Raw genomic sequence first — 24,322 nt, 5'->3', positions numbered from 1 at the left:
TCCTCACATGTTCATTAAGGATGCAGTAGGAAAAAAAACCCAGAAGGGATATGAATGCTGACATAAATAATGTATGATTTTTTTTTTTTTTATGATTTTTTGCTTTTAGCTACAGCAAGATGTGAGTTCTGGAGGCTGTGAGTTTAAAGGAGATTTAAATGCCATTAATCTCTCTCTCTCTCTTTTAATTATTATTAAATGCAGATCATAGCTACTGTTAACTCTGAGGTAAAACATTTCTAGGCAAAGACAGCACGACAATATGTCTGATTTACGGTCATGTAAACAGTGCTTACGCTCTCCGTCGGGCGTCGAAGCAACATTCAACACCTGACACAAATTCAATACGTCACCTTCCCTCCGGCGCGCGCCGACAAAGACGACGCCAAGTCAGCCTTCATTCGTTTTAATCTAGTTCCGTTTGAAATACATTACATACAGTACAACAGTTTGAAATGATACGTGTAAAAAAATATATGTCATCTTACAATACAGTACCAGTCAGAGAACAAAAGGAAAAGGAGAAACAAAGAGAGAAACAACTACTCGACGCTGTCGCTTCACGTAGCAGTAAGGAAACCTGCTGCAACATAGCGCCAGTGTGAAGATTAAACACACACATATTTAATAAATTTTAATATTCCAATGAGGCAAGTCAAATTAAAAGTTAGGTTTGAAAATAACATTTTAATAACAATTAAATACACTTTTCATTAAGCCCACATTCCCGTGTGAACCCTGTTTCTTTTTTTATTGGTTTGATATAATAATCTAATCTTAAATGTTTTTATGTAACTGTAAGCAGAAAATCATAATTAACAGAAACAAAGGTTTGAACACAGTCTGTGTGTGGGTAATCAAAATGTGTTTCACCTAGAGAAATTAACAAACTTTTTAATAATATTCAAATTTGCTGAATATGAAGAAACTCATTAATTTCAGGGGTTTTTTTATTTAAAAGCACAGCTGAAGACATTTTATGTTTTCCGAAGTGCAGAGTCAGGATAGGAAGCGAATGTGGCCTGGTCTTGCAAAGCTGGAGATTCAATTCCACCTTCCACATGTCGGTGTGCCTCTGGGCAAGGCACTTAATCCCAGGTTCCCTACTGTGTATTGGTGTATGAGTGTGTGTTTGCTCATAAATGTGGCTCTAGTGTAAACCGCTCTGAGTGGTCAAAACGATTAGAAAAAAAACTGAATTGGGGGCACACATCTAAATTCATTCTAGTTTTTCTGTAATCATGAAAATTGTGCACACCAGCTCAAATATATAAATACATCCCCACTGACGTTCGGTTGAACGTCCCTTGAGCCAACATACTTTTTAGAGCCATCAACAAACATAATATCATAACTGTGGTTGGATAATTGACCAAACAGGACTGATGTCAGCTAGCTGACTTTCACACTCAGCAGCAAACTTCTCCAGCGCACCCTGGTGGTCATGGCCTGAAGAAGTCACATCATCCGTGATCCAGACATCCCCAAAGCAGACTCCCTCATCTCAACCACAACCAGCACAACACCACAAACAGGTCCTGTGACCAGGCGCAGCCCTGAAAGAACTTTCACTCTGTTACTTACATACATAGTTACTCACATAATTTTGAGATTCTTACTAAGTGATCGCTGTGGTGGTAGATTAACCAATTTAAACCACTGCTCTGCTGATGATCGGTCAGAGAGTTGGTGTGTGGATCGCCCTGTTTATTTTTTACTCAACCAAAACTCACTGAATTCCACAGCACATCAACATGTGAAGATTTTCAAAGTCAAGCTAGCATAACTGACCTACTTCCTTTAGTATATATTTTTCTAATAAAACTTTTTCTTGACCCTGTTAACTAGTTGTCATATTATTGACAATTAGTAGCAAAACACCGCATCCCTTTTACTTTTATACATCATGCGTACATTTAAGATTTAGCACAATGTTGACAGTTTGATAGCTAAAACCAATGGTAGTTATCATCGGAGGACAGTTTTCTGCTCTCCAGCAGGGAGCTGGAGGGCAATAAACTTGATACTTGGAACACATTTAATCCCATTAATTTTGGTTCATGTGTATCTTGGAGCCTGTATGTTCAAAGTTTATAGATCAGAATGAACACACATCAAATCACATTCAAATCAACGACCCATTTCTTTCCATTTTTAAAAAATAATTAAAGTGATAATTTGTATCTTTGTTATTATTCAGACATAGAAAAAAAGAACAATTCAAATGCATTTTTTAAAAAGTCGCAAATTCTCTGACGTTCATGTCGATGATCTGACAGAATGTACAAACTCAGAAGCATGAAGCTGGAAGCTAAATCACAAATCATGACATGTAAAAGGAGAGCTATTTTAACTGCTAATAACATTTTTCTTTTCTTTGTCCATGCCTCACTGAACATGCTTCACTGGAAGACAGCTCACGTTTGGAACAACTCTGAACCAGACACCAATCATCACATCAATCGGCTTCACAGAGAGTTCACAACCAGCCTGGTTGCGAATCGGAAGGTCCTGGCCTCATCTCACTGAGGTCTGTCGCTGCGCTTTTCTTCCTGACGAACACACGGGGGAGGGAACCATTTAAAATGTACGACTGACTCGTGCGCGCAGGAGGCTCTGTACAGACAGAGCTTTTCTAGCAGAGAGTGCTGTGCACAGCAGTTTCCTGACATGCACTTGAGGAATTTATGCAGCTTTTGTTGTTATCCCCCCCAAGATGTAAATCTGGCTATAAATCTGCAGCGTGAAGCTACTTTTTGTTGGCACCTTATCTCAAATAAAGATCAAGACGGCTATTTTTCTTCCTGAAGTATTAGAAGAGCCGGTGCACTCGGACACAGGGAGGCTTTATTTCCTGCGGTAACAGGCCATGCAGTGACATTGTGTGTTAATAGCTAAATAAAGAACTGGCAGTCATGTAGAACGCCATGCGGTTCCCAGTTTAGATCAACACAACCTCGGCAGTAGGGGTCCGATTGGCACAGGTCACGGAATCCTTCACTAAAATGAAAAATGGCATTTCAGGAAAAAACAATAAGCTCTGACGGGAGGAGGTAGACTTTCTAATTTCATTTCAGAGACCACATGTCAGGAGAAAGTGGGGGAGGGAGGCTGGGATTTGAATTTGCAGAGTCCCAGTCCCAGTCCCGAGGCCTTGAGGGAAAACACGGAACAGGTGGAATGACAGAGGAACGAAGGCCCGCGAAACCGTCACCGCGTGTTTAATGACGACCTGCTTCCCTGAAGAAAGCCGGTGTCATGTAAACATTTGCTTCTTTATTGCACCGAGTCATTTCAGCGTTCAAGCTAATCCATCATTAAACAACGCTCAGGAACGAGCTCCGGCTTCACAAACACGGAAAACGCTCCGCTGGCTTCGGCAGCATGGTTCAGAAATCAGGCGGTGTGAGATGAGGAGTTCAAGTTTTCTGTTTTAAGAGTAGAATATCTGATCATGTTAGAGCATCTACCTTCAATCCATTTTAGTGGGAGCACAAAGTAGTATGGCAGCTGAAAGGAAAATAAAAATGTATCACTGGTGTGAAGCTCAAAAAGTATTTCAACACCTTTTGTAAAACCACATTTTTCTAAAAATACAGCTTTAAGTCAGCCTACCAAATCTAGAGACCAACATTTCTGCATATTTTTCTCTTGTAAAATATCTTAATTGGATTGACTGGATGAAGAATGTCTGTGAAATTAAATTTTCAAGGTATCTTACAGATTCTCAACTGGATTCAGTTCTGGCCTTTGACTGGACCATTTGATGTTTTAATCTGAACCTTTCTAGAGTTTGATTAAAGTGGACAAAACAGGACTGGTTTCATTTTTGGAAACTATGCCAGCTTTGTGTTAGTCACCACTTCAGCTGACATCGACTTGCCAGTTCCTAGTTAGTTGCGTGATATGACCGTGCAGATTCATAATGAGAGCTCCGTTTCAAAATCCCAGTAAAATTTGCTTTAGTTAGAGGTTGTACTGTGGGAAAACGTGAAGATTGGCACATGCTATCAGAGGCTTAATAAATGTTTGCTCTGTTCAAGCGTACCGTGAAACCAGGTTCGCAAAGAGCAAGTTTCCGCCGAAAGTAGCTGCCAGTTGTGTGAGCTGAGAATAAAGATCACACAGGGGTAACCGTGGAACAGCTGCAGCACTAGAAGTTGGGGGAGCGCAACATCAGGGGGAGGGAGAACCAATTGAGATCCTCTATAGCTCTAGGGGAAGATGTTGTTTTGCTGGTGTAGAGAGCGAAGCAAACACAGACCAATTTACGAGGAGGAAAAACTGTGTCGGAGAAGAAAACAAAAAAAGAAAAGAAAAAAAAAGAAGGATGGAGCAGACCTGGCCCATTCTTCACTGCGCGGTCTAATCTCAGCTCTTAAAGAAGATGGCTGGAAACAAACTCTGTTTTGCTGTCAGCAGGCCTGGCTGAACGCTCGGCTCTAGTGAACAAGCCCACTGAGTCACAAACTCAACCAAGGAGGTGAGAAAGCAGAAGATGTTTGGTTTGATGACTTGGGAAGGAAAAGCTGCTACATGGTCATTGTGATGAGATATTAATTTAAGCATACATCGATGAGCAACATTAAGCAACAAGTGAGTGTTAAGATTACATAACATTAACTCTAACCCCTTCATGTGGATGCTTAACTTTGAATGCCCACCTACTCAGGATGCTTATTTTGCCACTTCTGACTTAAAAATAACATGCAGACCAGTAATGTGTATGGAACATGCATGTTGGGACGAGTCAGACAATGTGTTGGTGTGTAACAGTAGTGGGCACCGCTAACTAAAAGGTTAGCTACTCTACCTCTAAAGCACTAATCATAAGTATTAGTTCCTTTACTGCTAAAGCTCAATCCCAACACAGTATTTAGTGGAAGCAAATGCTAACAAACTAAATGCAGCTATGTTGATACTCAAAATGTGTCACCAGCTGTATTTCCATTACAAATGTGGGCAAAATTTTGTAAATATTCTGCTAATGTAAAAAAATATAAAAATACAATTGTGGTGTTTCAATAGGAAACGTAATTAAAATTGCATGTGAATAACTTTTATATCACGTGAATGACTTGTCGCATTACGTTTACGCAATAAGACAGTCATCAAAACGTTAATTGATTAAAGAAATTTTTATGGTCAATGACCAAAACTTAAACACAAATGCCTAATGTTATTCAACTGACAGTTTACAAAGCAGCCAAGTAAATTAGCACGTTAGAATTGATCTGGAAACATTTATTTACGTAAAGCTAAGTCCGCTAAACACTAAATGAAAAATTAGCTCTGCTACTAGCGCCTTTCCAGATTAGCAGAAGTGTGCACACCACTAGGGCCAGATTAAAACAGCACAGAGTAGTTGCTCAAAACAGTAAGGTAAAGTTTGCAGGCAGAAATGGGGCCTTGAAGACACATTAAACCGCATTACAAGCACCACCTGTAATGCTGTACACTTAGCAGTGTTAGCATTGTTGGGTTATGCTAGCTGGTTGTCTTGTGGACTGAACAGTTAGTCTGATGTCAAACTCACCTGCTGACAGGGCTGTCTGATACATCTTTGAGCACTTATTTGTGTTTGGATTGTTATTTTACATTACATGCCCACTTAGTGTATAACTCTGTTCCTATTAAACACTATTATACACTATTATGATTTAAAAGCTACAATTTCTTTGGGAGAATCTGTTGCCCAGTGCTGCTTTAGCCATACAGGCGACCAGCTTCTTTGAATTTTTGATGTTGTTAATGTTGGCATTATCACCACCCACAAAATTTTTATTTTTTAAACATTTTGTCTTTTATTTTTGGAAAAACAAAAAAGATGTTTGTTTAAAAAATATTGAGAGTTTTGCAACTGGGATCTGAATTTTCAACACACATATCACAGGTCTGCATGTACACAGAATTACATCCAAATTCCACTACTTCCTCTGAAAGCTTAACTTGTTGCTTAACTTTTGTTGTCAGTGAATGTATTTTTTTTACTGGGACAGTAAAAAAATGCCTCCAGAATTCTTTTAACTAATTTATAATGTAAAAAAAAAAAAAAGAAAAGTCAGATTTGTGAAAGTGGAAAGCTGCCAACCAGGCAAAAGAGAATTAAAGCAATATTGTAAAGTGAAAACCTCAGTATTCAGACAATTGTTTTTCATATTTTTACAATATACTATCATGCTATTGCAGTACACCCATCGTGTTCTAACAGTGTATCACATTATACATTTATAATGTTATAACAAAGACTATTCACATTAAAATTGGATATATTAATTTGTTGTGCAAATGTCAAAACAATATTGTTTGAACAATGTTTTCTTGTTAGAAAATGAGACATTTCACATTCTGACACACCATCAAGTGCTACATCCATGCATAGTTAAAGAGCTTCAGTTTGGCAGGAGTCAAGATGCCACATTAATTTGGGGTCATTTTTGGCAAATTGTGTCTTAATTGACCCAGTAGAGTCCAGGTACAGCGGTAAATGTCTGTGTGACAAAACAACCTGTTTGAATTCAGTTCAAACTGGTTATCGGTTCAATAAGAAATGTGTTTATGTTATAACATGATATAGCTCTGTTTTCTTTTGCACTATGTTTCACTATAACCAACTATAACCAACTCACATCCACATTTCTGAATCTGAAGATCCATCAGGAAAATTCATACCCTGGTAATTTAAAGTAGCCAGATCAAAAGGATAATAGCTTACACAGAAAAGATATACGCTTTGCCAGATTTACACACAATTATATATTAATGAACTTATTAGTTAATGTTGTATTGAATCCTAAAATAAAAAACCTTTAGAGTACAAGAAAACAATGCATCAATAAAAATGACTTCTTGGCATTTTACTTTGGTGCTTTAAAGATTTAGAGAGGCAAAAATATGAGCATTTCTTTTAATGCCAACAAATCCCGTGGATAATTCCACACCAATACAATTTATACTTCTAGTACTTTGTGTTAAGAAACCAACTGGGAGTTGTCAATGACTACGTGGAGGCTAACAAATTTTACATGCATATTTGCTGTAGGCGCTTGGAGTTGCAGTAGTCATCTGTAAGTCTTTTCCCTTATTGTCTTGCTCTACAACAACAGCTGCGTTTCCATTGAACATATGTGCAGTTCAACATTTAGAATATAAATTTACTTAATGGGAACACGCTAATTTTGAAAAAAAACTTTTTGGATAAACATTTTCTGCACTACAATGAGGTATCAGTCGTATCCAAATTGGTTTATTTGGAAAAACTGCAATAGAAGCACTTTTTGCTTCACAAACATCACATAAATCGACAATTTGATGTTGGTGTAAACCACGAAGAAGACGACAGGAAGTAGTCCAGGATGGTGGTGTGGTGTTTTATAATAACTTATTGAGTGAACAAACTTATTCATGAGTGATTTTGTGTTTCCTGTTTAATAGAAACGGAGCAATTGCAAAATTGTGGTTTTTCGACATTAGCGGAATATAAACAAAGTTTTGTGCACATTTGTAAAGGAAACGCAGCTAATGATTTACTAGCGGCAGTTAGCCTAGCATTTAAATCGAGAAGTCAGAATTCCTTAGTTCAAATTCACAGAAAAAAAAACCTACCTCCACCCAACATTCACAACACACACCTTCATTACCAACGCAGAACAATTGCTAACTTGTTCATGTTTTTTATTTTCTTGCCAACCTCTTGACATCTCCGCTTCCATTATGGACCAGATATTGTTCTTCAGCCACAAAGCAAAAGAAAACTTCCATCTGACTCTACTCTTGTTGCTTCATTCAGATTGTCAGTTTTACTTTCTCAATATTTTGACCCAATCTGAAGAAAGAACAAGACAACTTTGTTGTACCTCCTTCTGTATGTTATGTTTAAGGTCTTCCATCCATCCATCCATCCATCCATCCATCCATCCATCCATCCATCCATCCATCCATCCATCCATCCATCCATCCATTTTCTTGACACCCTTGTCCCTCGGTGGGTCAGGAGCGTTGCTGGTGCCCATCTCCAGCTGTTTAAGGTCTTGCTTTGGATTTTAAATTTTTTTTTTTACCAACATTAGCTTAAGATGATGTTCAGAACTTTTTTTATTTAGGAATAAAATCTATAATTTTCTAACATTGATGCATTCACGTGCCATAACAAAAGGTTGTTCCTTTTAACACTTGCCCCATTCCTTTGTGGTTATTACTGGTTTGTATTTCCATTGGATCTTCACTGGTAGTGGGTTATAATTAAAGCAAGAGTATTGGAAAATAAATTTTAAAAGTAATAAAAGTTTTGTTTAGATGATAATTTCTTTGTTGTAACAATGCATCGTGGCAATAAACCGTTTAAAAAGTCTGTTTATCTCTCTTTAAATGTAAGGAGAAGACATTTGTGTGTTGAGCAGCAGGGAAGAGTGTGTGGGTTGCATCAGAGAAAATCATTTCTATCAATGCCAGACATCTACGACGGAGAGTCACCCTAAGAAAATGATAAAAAATTAAATTACGAGAATAAAGTCACAACATTGTGAGATTAGGGCAGTGGTTCTTAACCTGGGTTCGCTCGAACCCCAGGGGTTCGGTGGAGCCTCTGCCGCAGAGGTAAAGACACTTGTGTAAAGTCGTGATGACGCCCCGCTTCGCCATTACTTGCTGCAGAGGATCACGTTACATTGCTTAGCCAATCAGAGCTGCGGAGGAGCACTGATTGAAGGAGTTCCACTCTCAGCATGGATTTGAACTTGTGACTTTAATTACTACAGCAAAACTCAAAAATAAGAAGGGTTCGGTGAATGCGCATATGAAACTGGGGGGTTCGGTACCTCAAAAAAGGTTAAGAACCACTGGATTAGGGTGATAATATTTAATAAAGTCATAATATTACAAGAATAAACTCACAAGCATGAAGTTATAAAATTATGAAAATAAAGTTATAGTGTTACAAGAAAAAAAATCATATTACAAAGGTAGTCATAATATTACAACTTTAATCTCATAATGTTATGACTTCTCAAAATATTATTTTATTCTCATATTGACATCATTATATTATGTAGACTTTATTCCTGTAGTATGATTTTGTTCTTGTAATATTACGACTTTATTCTCGTATGAGTTTATTCTCATAATAAGAATATTGTCGCAATTAAATATTTTAAAATGTTTTCTTTGTATGGCCCTAATGCTTGTCATAAACCACTGATTCTGGTATTGACATTTATGTTGATGACATTTATTGAGACGGGTGATTAAAGTTTAAAAAACAAGACACACTGTTAATTAAGAGCATTCATTTAACAAACAGCTGCTTGTGCAGTGGATGTGTGAACTGTACACCACACACCTTCTCTTCATGATCGTCACCAGCCTCGTCCCTCAGTGTTGTGCCATCCCATCCCATTTCTCCACCAGGATTAGTCATAAGACAGTCAACCAGCTTGTGATGGCTCCACAAACAGCACATCAAAATCTGACTCCCAATAGAGCTCAATGGAGTTGGGTCGAACCCTGATATGTAAGGGAGAACACGGGCATGTTGGAGGAAAGAGTTTGATCTCAAACTGTTCAGATACGAAATGGCCAATTTGTGTCAGAACCTCATTTTGATCATCATCGGGCTCAAATGATGGCCAGACTCTGTATCTTCTATGAGGGAGATACTGCCACACCACCTCAGAGAGTCTGACCAATTTTTTTCTGTGCTCATCCTCAAACGCAACCCCAACCTTTCCATTAAAGAGGAAGTAGTCAGACTTTCCGAAGTCTGGCTTGACAATAAAAGTTATTATCAAGAAGCGTTGGTACAACAAAGAAAATACTCAACAAAACCTCAGATTACTCACTTTTACGGTACGTCTCTTTCCTGTAATCAGGTTTGGGTAAAGTATGGTTGTTATACAAATATTACCATATGAGGAATAAGCTATGATTATTCAATACATTGAGGTTAGATCAGAAATCCTTGAGGATGACTGAAGATGGTCCACTAAGGTTACAACGTTTAAGTATAAAAACAGACTGATTTGGCAAGAAGAATAAATAAATACATACAAAATGAATAAATTAAACCTAGAAAACACATAATAATAAAAACAGCCTGTATGGGTTACTAAGAGAGGTTGTGTGTAGTTCTCATTGGCTGGGCGGTTGTGTAGTCCATAAACTGATGCTTCTGATAATGAGCCATTCTTTTTGGCTGGCTGTCACCACAATGCGAACGCACTCAATGTCAAAGCCAATCTTGTGGTCCACGTCTTGAACCTCGATGTTTCCGTTTTTAAACTCTCCTAACGTGATGAAAGAGGAGCACTGCTTTCCTTTTTTAGTCCCGACCAACTTCTCTCCTACTTCCAGCGCTCCGTGGTGAAGGAAGTCGCTTTGTCGGTCGTCAGACCCGGTAGCAATCCTAATTTTGCTAATTTTGGTTGATTTGTTAAAGACTATGACGAAGAAATCTCCGGTGGAGGGAGGTTTCCCCCAAAAGTACTCGTCTACCGTGCTGTACGCCTTGGTGGCGTCGTAGTTCTCAAAGACGTTTATGTTGGTGTAAATGCCGGCCGGGGGGTTGTCTGGGATGTCTATGGAGTCTTCCTCGAAGTCGTCGTCCTTCAGTTTGTTCTCCACGCCTTTGTAGGACGAGTAGTAGCCCATGTGCTGGAACAGCGAGGGCTTGAAGCGGATCACGTCCTTTTGAGCCAGTAGGCCCCGGAAGTGGATGAGGAGCCAATCGCAAGGCATTTCCTGGTAGAACATGAGAAGGAAGTGAGCCAGTCGGGGTAGGTCTCTGGAGTGGTACAGCTTCCCGATGTAGCCCAGCTTGGAGAATTCCATCATCACCCAGTAGGAGCCTTCTCTGGAGGTTATCACCTTCTTCAGCGCCGTCAGGAAGTTCCGGGAGCAGCGCACATCATCCTCCAGCATCATGTAGAAGTGCGACAGGTTCGTGCAGAAGTTCAGGAGGAAAGCATAGTCGACGTTCTGCTTGGAGCGGAAACGGACTCTGTCCTCTGGGTCGTTGTAGTTCCTCTTCAAGCCGTCCAGAGAAGGGTAGAACTCCTCTGGGGCCTGGATGACCAGGAGGCGGCCGGCTATGATGTGGTGAGCGAACTTCCTGGTGATCTCCTGCACCACGTTCTCACACCAGATTAAGTCAAAGTCCGCCAGATGGACCACAACCACAATCTCTTTCAGCTCCTCGTAGCTGGACTGGTCAAAGATGGATTTGATTGTCTCCAGGAGGTAGTTTCCCCTTTTCCTCTTGACCGATGACAATCCAATGGTCAGGAACTCTGCGAATAAAATGTGAAAACATATTTTAATGAATGAAGTAAATGTAAAGCAATGCTGCCATTCAGATTTTAGGTATTTGTAAAATTATTCCTTGATAAAATTTGGAGAAGGGAGATGAGAAATGATGACTTACAATCAAAAGACAGTTTCTGTGTATGTGGGAACAGTTTAAGAAACATTGTTTAAAGATCACCATGGGGGAAACCAACAATAGCCCATGAAAAATACCAGTAACTTTAGGTTTTGTCTTTTTCTCACATATTTTCTAAGGTTTGGACTTTATATTCCTTCCAAGATTGTGCTAACACATACCTGTATGCTTCAGAGAAGAAAATAGTCAGACTCTTGCTCCCAAAGAGGTGCTCATATACGGTGTCTATAAAATATATCCATCCCATTGAATGTTCTACCCTTTTTGTTTCTTTTACAAATCAATCATGATCAACAAATCCCTTTAAAGAGGCAGTATTATGTTTTCCAGACACAGTTAGTGTCATTTTATAGCACAACCAAGAAACTATGTACATTTTTGTTGTTATAAAAATGCTGTACATCTACCAAATATATATTATGAGCAATTTGACTTTCTAATTTAATGCCTTGCAACGATTCCTCTGTCTCTTTAAGAAACTCTTGCTCTTTCTGAAACTCTTCAGGAAGTCATCACAACATGGCTCCTCTCAGTTCCACCAGGTGTTTGCTAATTACAGCTGGCTAGTCTGAAGGAACTGAGTGGGGGAGAGCTGCTCTGTGAGGCGGAAGCTTGGAAACTGCAGCTCAGAGGAGGAGCTTCATCCTCAAAGGTGCAGCTAGGTCCACCCAGGCGTTTTTCCCAGCTGATTGGTTTCCATGGACATTAAAGGATTTCTCAAAATAGCATAAAATAATCAAGGCAAATCTCCAGATATGTTTTTGATGAAGGAATAATATTATAACAAGAGGAAGAGCTAAAAAATGTTACATTAAATCAGTCATTGCATATGCAACTCTTTCAAGTCAGTATTTAGCAGATGCACCTTTGAGTGTGAATGTGTCTCAATGAGGCCACGCATCTGCAGGTCAATCTGTTTTATAGGCCCTGCATATTTATGACCTTACCTAAGAGGTTTTTATTTTTTTTATAATTGTAATATAAAAAAAAAACAAATACAGGTTTTAAGATCAAGTGAACAAACACAGAAACAAAACAAAATGTATAAAAAAAGAAAAGAGCGCAGTTGATACCGTAAAGAAACAACAATAATCTAAAATAAAAAAGTTACAAAGCATTACTGACTCCTATCTAAATCCTGTGGAAGTGGCAAACGTGAACTGGGTTCTTCCCACGACTGTATGGAAAGTGCAAAATAAATCGGCAAACTGCAGATAAGACAACTGGGTCAAAATGATTTTTGAGCTATAACATTTGGAAGTAGAGCATGATTTGCTTGAGGTGAGCTCTTTGCCGAGTTCAAAACCGAAACAAAGAATCTCTTTGAATCATTTATTCTTCTCTTCTTTAAATCAGACAGATTCGGTTCCGCCTCCTCAGATATGAGACGGGTTAATGTGAAGCCGCTGCTAAAGAGGGAACCTTAAGACTTACTCTTGCGGTTCAGAGGCGTGCCGGCGAGATAGCGGTATGTGACGTTAATGGTTCCAGAGAAGTTGCTGAGGTCTCTGAAGGTGTGAGCGTATCGCTCCGAGCTGGGAGGATGGACCGACGCTTCCCTGAGCTGCCTTTTATCTCCTTCCTGCAACACGAAAAGCACATTAGAACAGAAGAAAAGAAAGGCACACCAAAGAGAAGCAGCCAAATAAAAGCATGCATTTTTGAATAATTAAAAAAAAAGAAAGAACATATTTCTGTTTTTATTCCTAATGTGTGTTTGGATGCAGCTGAGCTAACCCCTTCCACAGCCAGTTTGCAGAATTCATGAAAACGCCCAAAATGGAAAACTGCCTTTTAGTAACTGAAATAAACACAAATTATGTGATTTCCCCCCAAATTCTGATGACATCATAAATAAACAATAAATCATCTGGCTGATTTCCTTTTGGGTCCAAGTCAGCAAGATTTCAACACAAACTATCTTTAAAAATTGAAGTAAATATAAAATGGAAAACATGGGAATAATGGGGCATTTATTGTACCGTTTATCATTTATTGTGATTTTGGCTTACTTTCACAATAAATTCCACTAAAGTTGTACATACTGCCCGTTTTGTTAGTACTATTTTTCTCTTCACTGTTTGTTCAATAAAGACATATCAATAAATATCAATACATTTTAAAGTATGATTATATGGAGTTAGATTGTGCAGTTTAGTAATATAAGTCACACTTTTTTGTATCTGGTGTCCTGAAGAAGCGTTTTACAAATAGGAATGTTTCTGCTGAAAAACAGCGGCAGACATACAGCTACCTAAAGTAACTATAGTAACAATAGCAATAGTAAATAATAACTATTGCTATTGTCATGTTTAATGTTACCACAAGAGCACCATAAAATATTGCGATAAAACTTTAAGTAAATATCGCCCACCGCTTCATGGGAAACAAAATAAAAGACATTTGGAGTTTGTTTGAATGGATTTGTTCAGACCTCTGCCCAGAAGATGAACACAAAGAGTCTCGATAAGTGAATAAAACCGATGGCGGCTCTCATCACTGACCAGCACGTAGCCGTCCTCGATGTAGAGGTTCAAGAAGAGGAGGAAGGTGATGAGGAAGCCGAGGAAGGGGATGGTGGAGCGTTTCCTCAGACACCTCATCTTGTCCAGGGATTTCCACACCAGCCTCATTCTCACACTGCCGATGGGATCTGAGGGAGACATGGTGGAGAGAAACACATCAGGATGCGACAGCTTTTACAATTTGGAGCGCTGTGCTTTAGGAAAGTTTGGGGTTAAGTAACCGTCCACACTCATTTAAATCATTCGCTGATCCGTGTATGATCGTTGGGAGGGGAAATCTGGAATCAAACCCACAACCGTCCAGACAACCACTGCTCTGATGGTTCAACTTGCCATCTTTCTAGAGCTCTACTGCTGACAGAAGTTCCCTGGGCTACCTTGCATGTGTGACTGTCTAAATAAAGATTTTAAATAGCTGCGAACGCAACTTCAAATGTAGCAACGCGCTTTGTCTTTTGCTTCCCAACAACTGAGCGCCAGGATGTGCTGCTGTTGCCGCCGAGACGCCCAGCAGAATACAAACTACGTCCAAGCTCAGTTCGATGGCCACACTCACATCGATCAGTCGCACCAAGACTCAGCTTCACCGGGGATTCGGCTTGTCAATACCTTTTTGTGAGCGCTTGAAAACTGAATTTAACATGTCCATCCTCGACTCGCTGCTCTCCGTAGGTAGGAAGCACATGTGGATTAAGACGAGTGGTCTTAATCCACATGTTTTATCACATTGCAATAAATCTTCTATCTGATAAAACAATGAATAGTATACTAAATACTGTGGGATGTTAATAATGTAATCTGGTGTTTGAAGATCTAAAGAAAAGCAGTTTAAGCGGTTTGCTGGTCACACACGACAGTGTCATGAGGGAAAGGCATCGGCTGTGACCTCAGAGGAGCAACTGTCAATCCGTAAACAGTTAGGCGTTTCTCGACTGACAGGCAGTGAGGGGAACAAGTTTTCTGAATGGTTTGGTTTGTTTGACACAGTGCAATATGAAGGTGAACTGCAGCAGCTGAAAATGTAACAAATGTTAAAATTTTAGTCCCCAATCAAACGGCGATCAGGTGGGAAAACAAACCTCACAGAAATCCTCCAAGAACCACAGAAAGACGTTAAATTTAGCCTGCTAATTTTGTCTTTACAGTTTTCTGAAAGTTGGGGCGGACTTCACAGTTTCACCTTTTTGTGTTGGTTTTTGTTTAATGAACAACCCAACTTTGGAATATGCTGTGCGTTTATACGCCTGATGTTCAATGCAGATACTTTTGGAACCTGGTATGAACTAAAGTATTTCACACTGTCCTCTTATTTAAAACCCTGAAACTGACTGTGTGTTGTCTGGTCTCCGCTGTGCGTCTCCAGGGTTCTGCAGTACTGCATTGTGACAATGGAAGGAACAGTTAGGAATGTTCTGGAGGAATCATCCCGACACACCGGCGCTCAGCTCAGGTATGGCTCCCTGCTTCCTGCCACCAGTCTCATTTCGTTTAGCCAGAACTTAGCCGCGGCTGCTTCCTCTCTCAGGAGACGCCACGCCCCAAATGACACGGCATGCACTTTCACTAAAAGTCATCCGCGATTTCATGCTGAGACAAGAACCGACCTCATAGATCCGAGTCCTGGATGTCTATCTTAACGAAACAAGACAAAGATATGTGCCTCCTCGTTTAATAATTCAGCGCCGGCTCCGGGGAGGAAGAGCATGAGACGATGATACAGCCAGAGGCGCGGCTGGGCAGAGAAACTAGTTTCTGCTGCCTTGGATTTCACCAGAGGCTCAGATCCACGGCGTCATGATGGTGCTTTACTGTTCCTGGAACACGCTGGAATAGGGGAAAATTATGCCGATTTAAGTTGTACAGATCACGGTATGAGTTTGCTGTCGGGATGGTTGTTGTGTGTTGTGTTTACTCTTGTGGCCTGAACCCAGAGCAGTGAAATGGACTTTGTGTGTTTTAAAGGGCCGTGTCATCGTGGCTGTCATACAGTCTGTCATATTTCCCTGGCACTCTTTCAGAGCGCCCTACCAGCAGGCTGGAGCTTATATGTCCATTATGCACTCTGCTGCATGTGTGTGTGTGCGCGTATGTGTGCGTGGGCTTGTGTGCATGTGTGCGTGCGTGTGTGTGTGTGTGTGTGCGTGTGTGTGTGTGTGTGGGGGTGTGTGTGTGTGCGTGTGTGTGTGTGTGTGTGTGTGTGTGTGTGTGTGTGTGTGTGTGTGTGTGTGTGTGAAAGAAGTGGGCTGAATACACCAAAACAATGCTTCTTTATTTGTTCTCTGCTACCAAATTCTGAGCATTTATCTTGTATCAGCTGTCAGCTTCTTTAACCAATTCAAAAACATTTCTGGCTCTAATAGGTTACCGTACTGCAACATTATAAACTCAAACTTCAATGTAACTTCATTGGATAGAGTTTTACTGAACACCAAGTCATGCAAAGACTGGAGGAAAAATTATGCTTTAGAACATTTTATTCAGTTCCTTTAAAGATCAGATAATTCTTTATTAGTGCTGCTTTGATTCCACTACATCCAATAAATAAAATTCTAAATAAGTTGAATAAAATCTGGTGCATCTGATTTGTGATGCGCTACAGGAAAACCAGGAACCTTCCATTCGGAAGAGCAGAAATGGTGAAAAACAATAAAAAACGGTCATTTCTGAGAAATATGTGTATTTATTGATTTATTTTTTATTTTTTGCTAAATACATCAGCTCAAGTCATGAAGAAACCACCCCAGGCTTTACAAAGGGGTTTCAGAGATTTTAAAATGGTAAACTCTGTGTTGGGATTCTGCAGAGTAAATCTGAGGGAAACTCTCTGCTGATTAACATATGGAAACCAACAACGCGACAGGTTGACTACAATGGTCAAAGATGTAAAAATAAAAATAATTTAAAAAAACAGCAACCAACCTCTCAAATGATTCAGAAAGTACAATTAGGAATTCTACACATAAAGTAAAATAAATAAATAATGACATCGCTTCAGGCACAAAGTATAGAATCAGAACGGATTGGTCACATTGTCACAGTTACCTGTGATAATGTAAAATAGTTTTCAATATCGGCAACATACAAATGTTAATATTGGATCGGTGGATCTCAATAACTTTATTGGCTAGCCACACTCTTTTGTTGTTGGTTTCAGAATATTAGTGAACAGTCAAAGTTCAGTCTAAATCCTAATGAGATTTTGCAGAAAGACTTGTAAACTGTTCTTATTGGATGGAATCCATCCAGTGTGACTGAGTTTGAGAAGAGTGGACAAAAATATCTGTAGATACAAAACTGTTCCTCAAAATACTTACAGTGAGAGGTACTTCTATCAATTATTGGTGTTTGTGGTCGTAACATGGCAAAATAGGAACAATGGGTATAAATACTTTAGTAATGCTCAATAAACCCTATCAGGCTGTCACTTCAAATAGAAAAAACTATGCAACAAAAAGCAAGCATATCAACCAAACAGACCTTTATTCAGTTTGTTTTTTTGTCATTGCAACTAAGCTTTCAATTTGTTTAAGATTTCTTTAAAGCCTTGTGATTTATAAAGTCAATACACGCCTGCTGTTTGTGTTAACTTTAAGGATATATTGTCACGCTATGTTAGCATTTTTTGTGGTAAGCATTTTCGAGATGAGACGTGACAATAAACCCATAAATAATAAAACTAAAAAAAACAAACATTGTCCAGAAATCCTCAGAGGAAAATATCACCTGCTAGGATCCCAGGCAGTGCTGTGGGGGTTTGGAAACGGCCCCGAGCCGTAAAACCTCCCCTCATCAGTCCCCGACATCAAAGCAGGCTGAGAGTTATGCTGCTGTGCGACACATGAGGACCCGAGGGAGACACAATGATAAACAAGGGAAATAACGCAGAGACTAGACCGAGTACGGAGATGAATTCATGTTCCCCGTGTAGCAGTAGAATAATTAGCTGCACACACTTTATTACACGGAAGTCATTTTTCAGTCAACTGAACAGTCCGCAGTCATATCTTCAAACAATCATGGTGACTATTTTTAACACTGTAATCTTTAAAGATTCTTGTTGCAGTCCAGTAAAGCAGCATTTATACTAATTTCAGATTCTAGCTTAAGCTTTCTTCGCAGCTAACAGCTAGCCAGTTGCTCCAGTTTCAGTGTTTACTTATCATTTGAATCTCATCTGTACCAAAATGTTGCCACACAAAAGATTTACAGCCAGTGAAGGATTCTTTAGTGCTTTTTGTTAGCCTAGCTTTTTTTTTGGAAAACGCCCAAACCAACAGGGTTTCTCAGCTGGGCCTGTTACGAAAACACATTTTACTGTCCCAGAAATTGTTGCAATAAATGAAAATATTGTCATTTAAAGAAATTTTTAACTAATATAATAACAATAATGGCTTATTAATGCAAGTATACCCACTCAAAGAAAAAAAAATCTAAAGAACATTTAACACTGTAACTGAAACACATTTTAGGTATCCAAAATAAGCAAACTTAAGCACTGAAAAAACAATAATTAAAACTGAGTATGAAGTCAAAATTAATTTAAAAAAATCATTCAGCTTAGACAGGGAAAACAGGAAAATGTGGCAGGTAGTGAAAGCTAATTACTTCGTACTGGGGGCCGAATTTTTGAAGCGTTTCTCAAAATGGCGGCTTATCAACAATGTTAAAGGGGAGCATCTCTTTTTAAAGACTGTTGTCCAAAAGTAAATTATCAGGCTCATTTTAATTTATTAAAATTGCTTATTGTGACAGGCTTAATATCAGACATTCAAATGAAGAGTGTCAAATATACAGCTACACAAAGTCAAGATAAAAGCACTCATCTTCATTCATCTTCATATCCCAGGTTCATAATAATGTCTTATACCGACTTCATGAGACGAAGTCGCAGCAAATGTTATGGAGTAAGTCTTAGATATATCATGGCCTTTTAATGTTGTGTTTTAGATCACATTGGCTTTAAAAGTCACTACATTCCTTCTTTGGACTTCATCTTATACAGTGGGCACCAAGAACCTCTAAAAACAGAACTAACAATTTTAATAGTTCAAACAACAAATATGCCTTGATACGCACAGTGAAAATGGTCTCAGTGCTACTGCAGAACCTAACATCTACAGTCTTTCTGGTCTCTGTTCTTAGTGTTGCAGCAAATCAGCATCTAGAAAAAAGAATGGCCCTCCTGGATTGGCTGCTTTGCAATTGGCAACCAACATCGTGTCAGGTAGAATAATGCCTGGCTTTTCAGCTCCCCAATTTGCATCATTCTTTCGAGTATTTTAGATACGCTCTACAAAAATAGCCACAAATAGGCAATATTTCTGCAAATAATCCCTAGTTACGTTCCACAGAAAAATCATGTGAATCCAAGATTACTGAGCCATGAACAGGTGGGGGTCCTCTGTATTAAAAGTTTTTATCTGTTATCACAACCTTTTAGTACTTCTACCTGAAACTTAAAGGGGAACATAGTGGCATTTTACAGCACAATCAAGTAACTATGTTACCTTCAGTTATTATTAAAAAAATATGTCAAATATGACATATTTTTTTAAGATAAGAAATTTGACTTTGGAATTTAACACCTTAAAATTGGGCTTCTGTCCCTTTAAAAAGAACCTGCTCTTGCTGAAGCTCCACCTTGAGGAAGTCATCACAACATGACTCCTCTATTAACCCTTTAACAACGTTTTTATCAGTGTTGCACTTAGAAATAGTTCTTACAACGAGCTCTACCAGATGTTTGCTAATTGCTGCTGGCTGGTTTGAAGGAGCTGAGTGGAAGAGTCTTGGAGATTGGTGCTCTGAAATGGGGAAGCTCAGGAGCTCGGAAACTGCAGCTCCAAGGAGGAGCTGCGCCTTGAAGGCAGGTCTAGGGCCACCCAGGCGATTTGCACAGCTGAATGGTTGCCACGGGAGACTCCAGGATTTCTCAAATATGCAGGACAGAATCAAAGCTACACTCCATGTATGTGTTTGATGAGGGAATAACATTAGAACACAAAGCAAAGCTCAAAAAAGTCAATTTTACTTAATGTTGCCCCCTTTAATTCACATAAAGTTCAATCAGAATGTTTGTTTGTTCTCTCTCATGGTTCTCTTTTATTTACACAGACCAACAGTAGCTTCCCAAGAGTCCTCTGAATTTCTGCTCAATGTCATCCAACCTTTGCTGGCCGTGAATATTAGATGAGCGGTTCAAAAATCTGCTTTTCCCCTGCAACATCCTCCTTTCTTAAGGGTGAAACCTGATGCAGACTTCAAATGGGAGAGCAAGGGGCTCCCCTGTGCAGGGAAGGCAATTATGTGGTCAGGGGGACGGTGTGTAACCGTACACCAAGCCTTCTATACAAGACACACGACACAAAACAAAACGCAAGACCTGCTTCCCTCTCCATTTGTAATTTGTAACGGCTCCGTAGCTGCAGAGTGGCAGCGGTCCTCCTGCACAGCAACTATATTTTTTTTCTTTTTTTTTGCGAGAGGTGAAACATGAAACCAAAGAGCGACAATAAACAGAGAAAAGTACGACTGAGCAGAACAGACTGACATGCGGAAAATACATGTGGTGTTTCACATCTAGCCTTCCAAAACGAAGTCCTGTAAAAGGCTGAAACACAAGAGCAAGACAGCCTTTACAACACCGACACCAAAGTTTGAAATAAAAAAAGTTTAGAATGGTCTAATTTGTTCACCTGTATAGTGAATGACGAAGATGAAATTCTGGGTTTGTGGTACACACCGCTCCAGGTTTTATTGAGAAATCACTGTTATCTGCTGAAACACTCTTTTCCTACCAGCTTGAAAGAAATCTGTTTAGCCTCCCGATTCCGGACACATTTTTAGCATGAGCCGTCGCTGCCTTTAATGGGAAAACCTAAATGGCGAACTCATTCAAAACAAGAGTAAAAGGAAGGGGGGAAGGAGGGAGAAGATGAATAAAATGGGAGTGCAGAAAGCAATTCTCCCACCTTTCATCTTGTTATCTGTTTTACATTATTTCCCCTGGGTATCCTGCACCTTGCAGATATACAGCTCTGCACAAATAATCAATTAAGCCTGCAGATTTGCCGGGATTCAGCAGTTGCTTTGTGTCAGGCCTTCAGCCACTTTCAATGGATTTTCTCTCTTGATAAAAAAAAAAATAAAATCCTTGCACAACGCAGGCTTTTGTTGATAACGAAATGAGGCGTGCGGTGGCATAATGAATCCCTTTATTATGAAACGGGCTGTTTTGTTATTAATTGGAAGTGGTCAAAATGTTTACTAATTACTACATTCGTACACGGTGCCTGACAAAAGAACTCTTGTCATCTACAAAGAACCGCCGAGCATTCATTCCAACACCCGAGAATTGATCCTAACTATCTACGTACGATTGGGAATTGACACTACGGGTTTTATCAGAGAAAAATCGGAGCCCTGAAGCCGCTCCCTGTAGCTCGTGTGAACGCAACATGTCACAACGGCGAAATCGCAATTGGGGCGGATGACCTGTCGAACCTGTGAAGGTATTCATCCGAAGGGAGACCTTATGGCGCGAGTGAGAGGCACAAACTTTTCTTTTATGTGAACTGCCAAGTAGTTTTCAGATCATTAAGGAGTCCCAGATGTGGCGCGTGTTACCGGTCCCGGTTGAATCAATCTCCTGAGGCCAGACGGCTGCGGCGAGTATCCAAACAGATGTACCGCCCTGCCACAACAGCAGCAGCACTGCCCTCCCCTCCTCCGTCTCCCTACGCGGGGCCTGGCTGTCATCGCTGTCAACAGCTTGAGATGCCACACTCTAATGGGAGGAGGAGGTGCACAGAGGTAGAGAATGTGGATGCGTGTGTGCGTGTGTGTGTGTGTAATGCACTCCCCCCAGACACACTGTCCAAGTGTGCCCCTTTTCTTTTCACACTGCCACAACCAACTGCCATTGCTACCTTCTCTGGAGCCCTCATGGGAAACGTTGGCTGCTGCGACAATGGCAATTTCAGATGTTCTCCCACAAGGCGCCAGACAAACCTCGGAGCTTAAAAAAACCCGGTAAGGTCCTTGACACCCCACTGCCAAACAGGCCTCTCTTCGCGAATTTCAGACGGCCAATGCGTCCTTGCCTGTTTTTTTTTTTTTCCTCCAACAGTGAAAGGAACAATGCCTTGTTCTAGTTCCAGGACGTGTTGGAAACATCCACAAAGGCTTTTTAAGCTCATCGTCACTAGCTGAGGTAGTGCATGCTGCTGGAATGCATTCTCAAAATATATGGAGCAAGTTTGAATCCCTGATGCCCTACAGTTGTTCAGGTCAAATGAAAATCGTCTACAAAGATGTTGTACATAAGTCTGTGCTTGTTTCACACCAACACAACCAGTTACTACAGCTTCTTCTTTGGAGCCCACATGAGAAATTCTGATGTTTCCCCATAAGGAACTAGACATACCTGAAACATCTCAGACACTCCATCGTCAAATATCCTTCCCTTCTTGAATTCTAGATGGTCAATGCCCTTTCCTATGTTTAAGCTTGAACAGTGTGAAGAGCAAAGTCTTGTTATAGTTCCAGGATGTGTTGGAAACATCAACAAAGCCCCTTTTTGTTCAACTGCAAGAGCACCGTTGGTGCAAACTGCTGAAATGCATTCCCATAAGACACTGTGCAGACACGATGCAACTCTTGGCCAAGCTGTTTGGAAAGAGGTTCCTTAGATGTACTTTACCGCATTCTCAGCTATAATTGTTTGGCTAGAGAAGATGTGGTTTCCTTATTCTTACAGATTTAAGGAATCAAAACAGTTAATTGACACCTCTTCTGAAAAACACCTAATGTCGCGACTTGGATCCATTCTCTGTTTTCTGAAAAGACCGAGGTGGCATAGAGGGGGTTGGAGTTAAACTGCTAAGGCTCATATTGGTTGACTTCTGTAGGCAATAACTTCACAACTTGAAGGTGTGATTAGCGCAAAAACACACTGGGAACACATATAATTTGTTGTCATCAGCACACACTGGAGGTGATGCATTTTAGTGCACTGAGGCAGTACAAATCACTGGCAGTCAGTAACTGTAGATCCAAGTTTGTGATGCTTGAAAATACAACAAAACTGGTATGAAGTTATAGAACTAGCTGCGTTTCCATAGCGAATGTGCGCAACACTCAATATCCTGCACACTGGAAGAACACAATTTTGCAATTGCGGTGTTTTCACTTAATACAAAATGCAATTAAATAATCACCTGGGAGTAAGTTTGCTAACATAATGCTCATCCAGTGCTATGATCATCCAATTACTACCTGTCGTCTTCTTCTTCACAGTTTGCTCCAGTGGCAACGTCCGGTTGTTGATCATATGACTCGTATGATGTGAAAAAAGTGTTTCCATTGCAGTTTTGCCAATTAAACCAGTTTCGATACGGCTGAAAAGATCACCTCATCCTAGCGCCAAAACGTTTCATCCAAAAACAAGTTTTTTTTAAAACTAATGTATTTCCATTAAGCAAACTTATTTTGAAAATTTCAAATTGTGTAATTATACGGTCAATGGAAACACAGCTATTGATGTGCCATACCTTTAGAAAGGAAAACAACCAAAACTGCTTCTGCACAATACTCTACGACCAAAGTTCACGCCTCCTTTGGTTCTGTAATGTCACATTAATGGTTTAAAGTCTGCATGCAGGACAATACCAACAGTGACATCTTAGCGAAGGATAGAACCACTAAGGTTATTGAGATAGACTCAGATATAACAACTTAAAATGCATTTTCCTCATCCATGTGTGAGTCTAGGACAGCAGTTAGTCTCAAAGTGAAGGAGGTTATTGCTCTAGTGTTTGCTAAGGTTGTTGACGTTTAATGTCAGAGGTAAAGCTTTTCCAACTGTGATGTTTATAATGAGGACGGGGAGATGTAAGACATGATCTGAATCGGCCTCTCCCAGGCCCTTCTGAGCAGTTAGCGCTTTGACCCAGATTAGCGAGCTGCCAACGGTGCACTTGGGAGGGAAACTGATGGAAGGCTGTGATAATGCCTGCATATTTCCAATTTTAAACACACTCAGAATGTGCACACCTCTTGTAAACAGGCACACACACACACACACACATATGGTCTCTGTTTCATACCTATCCCTAGTGACTAATTGGCTGGTGATAAAAAAAAAAAAAATCATTATACCCACATCTCAGACACAAGACGATTAAGCATTTGAATATTGCAAAAGGCTCTCTAGGGAAAAAAGATATTCAATTAGCACTTTGTTATATTACAGCAGGTTAATGAGCAGTGTGTCTTTCTGTACCCAGAGTCCCTACTGTCCACTGTCATGTTTCATAAGCATATGCTGCTATGATGCTCCCCCTGAAGCCATTTTCTACTTTAG

The 24,322-nt window shown here is 39.9% G+C and overlaps 1 protein-coding gene across 5 annotated transcripts in view; it reads right to left on the bottom strand.

Annotated features, from left to right (window-relative positions):
* Window positions 1-390: 390 nt before the first annotated feature.
* LOC103465750 (mgat4 family member C) overlaps window positions 391-24,322 on the bottom strand; it is a 145,659-nt gene continuing 121,727 nt past the window's right edge. For all 5 annotated transcript variants that reach the window (XM_008410874.3, XM_017305368.2, XM_017305367.2 and 2 more), the window contains 3 exons: window positions 13,939-14,087; window positions 12,869-13,016; window positions 391-11,282 (listed from right to left, as the gene is read on the bottom strand). In XM_008410874.3, coding sequence (XP_008409096.1) covers window positions 10,126-11,282; window positions 12,869-13,016; window positions 13,939-14,067 — 1,434 coding nt within the window. In that variant the 5' untranslated portion in view covers window positions 14,068-14,087 and the 3' untranslated portion in view covers window positions 391-10,125. The remainder of the gene's footprint in view (window positions 11,283-12,868; window positions 13,017-13,938; window positions 14,088-24,322) is intronic.

This window comes from Poecilia reticulata, chromosome 6 (genome assembly GCF_904066995.2).
Source record: "Poecilia reticulata chromosome 6, P_reticulata-male-v2, whole genome shotgun sequence".
Taxonomy (NCBI): Eukaryota; Metazoa; Chordata; class Actinopteri; order Cyprinodontiformes; family Poeciliidae; genus Poecilia; species Poecilia reticulata.
The sequence above is the reverse complement of the archived record's forward strand: the minus strand, read 5'-3'. Positions and strand labels throughout refer to the sequence as shown.